Source organism: Frieseomelitta varia, unplaced genomic scaffold (genome assembly GCF_011392965.1).
Source record: "Frieseomelitta varia isolate USP_RPSP 00005682 unplaced genomic scaffold, Fvar_1.2 scaffold_778, whole genome shotgun sequence".
Lineage (NCBI taxonomy): Eukaryota > Metazoa > Arthropoda > Insecta > Hymenoptera > Apidae > Frieseomelitta > Frieseomelitta varia.
Genome location: NW_025110565.1, coordinates 308057 through 314056, shown reverse-complemented (window position 1 = coordinate 314056; position 6000 = coordinate 308057). Strand labels below are relative to the sequence as shown.

Genomic DNA, 6000 nt, shown 5'->3' with positions numbered 1-6000 from the left:
TTATTTATTAAATATCAAGTATATAAAATTATATAATTATAAAATTATTTATTAAATATCATGTAGAGATACCCTTGCATAATTTCGCTGCACAAAACTTCCGGAACGTAACGTACAACAATCCTAAAACATTCGATCCCTGAAACCGTGATCCATCCGTCCCGCTGGACTCGTCTCACGACGTCAAAACAGAGGAGAGAAGCGCACGTGGAAAAGTCGTTGTTCGCGGCGCTGTAGCCCAACGAGACGCGAACCTTTTCGTTTCGTCGCCTCGGTGCCCGCGACACTCGTGACTAATTCTCTCATGCTCGTTTAATGAGACGCCCACGAGCGGGCGCGTCAGCGTTTTCCAGGTGCAGCAGCCACAGGAGGGGAAAACACACACGGGTGGCGGCTTGCGCGCACATCCGCAAAAGGGCAGCGGTGGAACGTAAGCCGGGGCGTAGGTGCAAACGAAGAAAGGTAAGGAAAACTAAGCGACGCGTTGCCTTTTTGCCGGCCGGCCGTGGTTTAAATCGTGTTACGGTTTGATAGTCTCATTACAGGCTCTGTTAACCCGTTTTTTCATCGGACCAAGACTATCTTGGTGTTCGAGTGCCTTATTCGTACAAATCGGAGAACGGGGAGACCGGCGGTGAAAAAAAAAAAAAGAAGAGACGTTGATATACCGTTTCGTTCTCTCTCTCTCTCTCTTTTTTCTCTCGTCTCTCCCTGTGTACGGCGTGCAATAATCGTCGCTTAATGGTACACGTCACGCAGCGTAGTTAGCGCGAATAGCTGAACGCTCAACTCGCGGAAGCACTTCCGAGTTGAGCCGCAGCACGGTTTCGCAATTTGCTCGAGCGACGAGCTTCCGGGATTCTTCCAATTCGTTCGACTAACGCGAGAGAATCCTTGTTTACAATTTTTCGCAAAAAAAAAAAAAAAAAAAAAGAAAAGGATGGTCCGTGGAGGCGCGCCATATGGGTCGCCAGCGTAAATACGTCTACCCCTAATTTCGATAATTCTTCCATCTCGGCTCACTGCCGCGTGGCTAATTCGATTTGTCGTCGGCGTGTAATTATCCCTTGGCGAGTAGGCGTGCGCCTGTCGTTTCCGCGCTCGAGCGAATTTCCAGCGGCGTAGTTCGTGAATTCGAGGCGAGTTGGAAGAAGGAGAACACCTTCGAGCCAGATGGTCGTTAGATTCAACTCGGTGACGAAACTTTCGGCGGACAAGTTGCGTTTCCTTTCGACACCAATTTACTAATGGTCCCCTTTGTTAGATGCTAACTGTAACATCGCTCGTTCGATCGATTCGATCCAGAGAGAGATAGAGAGATAGAGAGAGAGAAAGAGATACAGAAAAAAAAGAAACAAAAGCGCGGCGTTGCGTTTCGTGGCTTCGCTCTCGCAAGTAGAATCGTCGGTCGCGGCACGGACGCGCGGTAAGTGTCGTGCAAGTAGAAGTCGTCGTCGGCGGCGGCGGTCGGTAGGAAGCTCGAGCTGGGACCACCCTTTGGCCTCGATGGCTCTTCAACCCCTTCCAGGTGGTCGCGTTGGACCTCTCCTCCCGCTCGACTGCTCCGGGGAACCGATCTCGAAACGGACGGAGGAGAGAACGAGAGCCGTGGCTGAAAAGTGGCACCGAGGTGGGAGAGCGCGTTCGTATCAATCTCTCCTCTGGCCTCTACCGCCAACCCTCACCTCGGCACCCCTCCAGGCTCGGTCGGTGCCGAAATCCCTCCACTTCGCTGCGCGCCGAGCGCAAGCCGACCCTCCACCCTACCCCCGCGCTATAATGAAAGATATTAACTACAATTTTATATCGAATTACCGCTGAAACACATTTCAAATTAGTTGGGCGTAGCCGCGCCATGTAGCGGAGGCGCCGAGGTTGCCGTGGCCGCGATTGGCCTGCTGGTTAGCGCCGTCGTCGAGGATTGGCTTGGTGAAACGAGCAGAGGGGAATGCTCAGGGCGTGCCAGAACCCCGATATGGCCGCCCAGGAACGAACGAACTGAGCTTGATCCGCTCAGTGCGAGTAGATCAGTCGAGGCAACCCGATGCACACGCACGCCTCGCCTCATAGCCAACGCTCCATACGACCACGACGAAGCCTAATCGCCAGTGCGCCAGACGCACCCCGCACGCTCTCTCTACGATCGCCAGCCACCAATTTCGAAATTTCCCGCGCGACGCGATCGGCGAACTGGCCTGGCCAAGCGGGGTGAATCGCGGATCGAGAAGAGATCGGGGCATGTCGTTTGTTGGTGTCCGATCGGGAAGAAGAGAAATCCCAGTGTGAACCGTCGTGGTTGATCGATTGTGGTGACCGGTTAAAGAAAGAAAGGGAGAACGTTTGAGAAACGTGAGATTATTCCGGCCGAGGACAGAAAGTTGTTTGGTAAACAACCTGTTCGTTAGTGACTGCAAGCCGGAGTGACTGTCGAGTGATCGAGTGATCTCGCCGAGAAGGCGAGAGTTTCTAAAACGAGTAAACTGGTAGGAGCGATTAAAAGCGAGTGGTTCGACGTGACAGGGTGCATCGTGCGCGAGAGGGAGCAGAAAGAGAGGAAAAACGAAAGGCGATCGAGGGGTTTCTTTTTTTCATATAGAGAGATAATTAATAATTAAACGGCCGAAGAGAAGAGGGGAAAAAAAAAAGGAGAGCGGAAATGGCCGGCGAACTGGCTGTTACGCGCGGCAATTATGTTAAGTGGCCAATTAGCAATTAACCAAGGAGACCAGCGGAGCGGCCCCTTAATTGCGGGGAATAAGAGGACGACGAGGAAGGTGGAGACCGAGGAGGAGGAGGTGGAACGACCGAGCGAACGGGAGGAAGCGCAAGGTGCATCGCAACCATCTCACGCGCCATTTACTCTCTATTCTTCTATCGAAATCGACCGCGAGATTCAACGACCCCCCTCTGTCCGAATCCTCCTTCTCGCATAGTCCCTTCGTCGTGACAATTCGACGAGACAGTGGGAATATCTCGCATCGATGGGAATGTTCGCAACGGACGGAAAGAGACACTGGAAGAAGAGAGAACGGTGCTCGAAGGGATAAATCGTTATCACAGTGAAGTGCGGGATTCGGTGAAACGAAGTTGCTAACCCAGAAGGCGACGTCGTCACCGTCGGCAAGATTCTGTCTCCCAGGTACCGGGCGAGTCCTGGGGTGGCGACAGAGGCACCTGCAGGTGCCCGTAGCCCGAAGGAACCACCTACGTGCACCGTGATGACGGTCCATCATCATCAGAATCACCACGTGGTGGCACGGAGCGGCGTCACCGTGGCCAACAACGGCCTGAATCTGAGCAGGATGTCCGGCCTGGAGGCGCACCGGCTCGAGAACATCGTCGAGAGGAACGGCGTCAGCGTGGAACGTTTGTCGAACGGGCTCGACGCCAGGAACAACAACCACGGTGGCAACAACGGGCTGGTAGAACGTGGCGACGCGTCGACCACCATGCCGCAGAGATCGCGATTCATGATCACCGACATACTCGGCGGTGCGTCGAGCAAGATGCACCAGGCGGCCGGTCTGCAGAGCCAAGAGCCGCCCGGAAGTCCGCCGTCAACTCCGAGAGACCTCAGTGTCAGGCATCAGTCGAGGACGTCGTTGAACAACAGCAATCTCGACGAGGATAGCGATGCGAGCCATCACGACGGCGCATCCGTTACATCCAATGGTAAGAGGTTCGATTACGTTCTTTGTTCAATTACGTCCTCGTATGTCTCGTACGTTGGACCGCACCACGCGCGTCCAGAATTTCTTGTCTCTCAAATTGCAACATTTTCTCAGTTCCAAGTATAGTTAAATGCAAACCCAGGCGAAACAAACGATCAGTTTGTTACTTCTTAATGATTTCTATTCAGTGATATCGTACCGACGTGTTTCAAGAGAAAATGAAAGCATTACGAATTATTGTATACGATTCGGTCGCTCGTTATGGTCCGCAATCAAGTGGTGGCTCTTGCGCTGGAATGATGTGCCACGCACGTCGAGAATGCAATATTTTCTTTAAGTATATATTTAAATGTAACCCAGGCAAAGCAAATGATAGGTTTGTTATCTCTTAATCATTTCTATCCAGTGATATCGTACCGACGAGTTCAAGAGAAAACGAAAGCATTACGAATTATTGTATACGACTCGGTCGCAATCAAGTGGTACCTCTTGCGCTGGAATGATGTGCCACGCACGTCGAGAATATTTGGCCCAAAATTGCAATATTTTCTCTAAGTATATATTTAAATGTAACTCAGGCAAAGCAAATAATAGATTTGTTACCACTTAATCATTTCTATCCAGTGATATCGTACCGACGAGTTCAAGAGAAAACGAAAGCATTACGAATTATTGTATACGATTCGGTCGCTCGTTATGGTCCGCAATCAAGTGGTGCCTCTTGCGCTGGAATAATGTGCCACGCACGTCGAGAATATTTGGCCCAAAATTGCAATATTTTCTCTAAGTATATATTTAAATGTAACCCAGGCAAAGCAAATGATAGATTTGTTACCACTTAATCATTTCTATCCAGTGATATCGTGCCGACGAGTTCGAAAAGAAAACGACGAATTATTGTATACGGTTCGGTCACTCGTTATGGTCCGCGAATCAGTTGCCAGCGCAAAGGGGTTAAATCGTTTTGCGGAATGGTACCTTTCGAAACGTACGCAACGTACGATACATTCGCGCAACGCGAGCGAACTTTAATCGTCGTTCGTTGGCTAATTGGCCAACCGGTAACAGAAGTGAACGAAGGAGAGGGAGGTGGGGGAGAGAGTGAAAACAAGAGGAGAGACAGAGAAGGCGAAGGAGGCGCGAAATTAATTTCGCCACTCGGTTTGTTCGCCTGACCGCTCGCCTGGACTTTCACGAAGGTGTCAAGGACATTTATGGGGCGGACTGTCCCGACCGGATGTTCCACTCGGCGAGAGATCCCCTGTCGCCACCCGTCGGTAGTTGCGAGCACACGAAACGCAACTCGGACCGTGCTCACGGGAATCAGAGATATTTCCCGTGAGATAAAAGACCTTTCTCCTATGTATCGTCCCTTTCCCTCTCTCCCCCTCCCCCTTACCCACTCTGTCTCGACATCGTTTACGGATTTTAATGGTCTCAAATTGGTCTTCGGCGCTCGAACGCTTTAATTATGTTACCCTCATTTGTTTCGTTCAACTCTCCCTGTCCCGCGGCCGTCCTTCACAGCGTTTAGACACCCGTGGGCCCACCGAGCGCCAAGTGAATTTACCTGTTTTCGTTTCTCGGAGTCTCGGACGCGCAAAGGAAATCCTTCTCTTTCCACCGAGAGATTGAGGATGAAACAGGTTGCAATTTCCACGTGTTTAACTCTCTCGTTAAATCGCAATCAATTTCCGCGAGAGGAGGAAAGGATGGAAATTCTTTCTTCGTTCGTAGTTTACCGAACCTTGTCCGGTCTTTTCCTTTGATTGACCGATGGCTCTCCACGGCTGTTGACCCTCCGAAGGATCACGCCGCTGCGTAATGCGTGACCTCGCGATCGATTCGCCTTTCGAAATTTCGTAGAACGCTGTCCGACGATGATTCTTCGGTATTCGGGCCCCCGGTCACCTAATTAGAGGCCATCGCGGTTTCTTCGGGTTAATGGAATCCCGAATGATCATTACGCGGTCGAAACTTACCATTTCGACACTTCCGTCCATTATTTCTACTCGTTCTCGTTTATAGATATTATATCTTTTCTCTCTCTTTCCTCTTTTTTTTTCTCTTTTTTTTTTTGTATTTTCACTGATTCACCGACCCGTGACTCGAAATTACGCGCGGTACAGCGCCGTAAGAGATCGTGTTCTACCTCGTTTGTCCAAACATCGGACGAGACTTCCCGTCAGAAAGAACGTTTCAAGCCGCGTTAGCGATTAAACGCGGCCGAGCACAAAGTGTTCCTCGAGTTACGATTATTGGTGAAAAAAAGAGGGAAGCTAATTGCAGGCATTCGTCAGTTTCCAGCTATTGACAGAGGCATTGGGAA

The 6000-nt window shown here is 50.7% G+C and overlaps 1 protein-coding gene across 1 annotated transcript in view; it reads left to right on the top strand.

Moving 5' to 3' along the window:
* The first annotated feature begins 798 nt into the window (after positions 1 to 798).
* Positions 799 to 6000, top strand: part of LOC122535826 (homeobox protein B-H2) — a 41140-nt gene continuing 35938 nt past the window's right edge. The window contains exons 1-2 of the mRNA XM_043667660.1: positions 799 to 808; positions 2820 to 3672. Coding sequence (XP_043523595.1) covers positions 3219 to 3672 — 454 coding nt within the window. The 5' untranslated portion in view covers positions 799 to 808; positions 2820 to 3218. The remainder of the gene's footprint in view (positions 809 to 2819; positions 3673 to 6000) is intronic.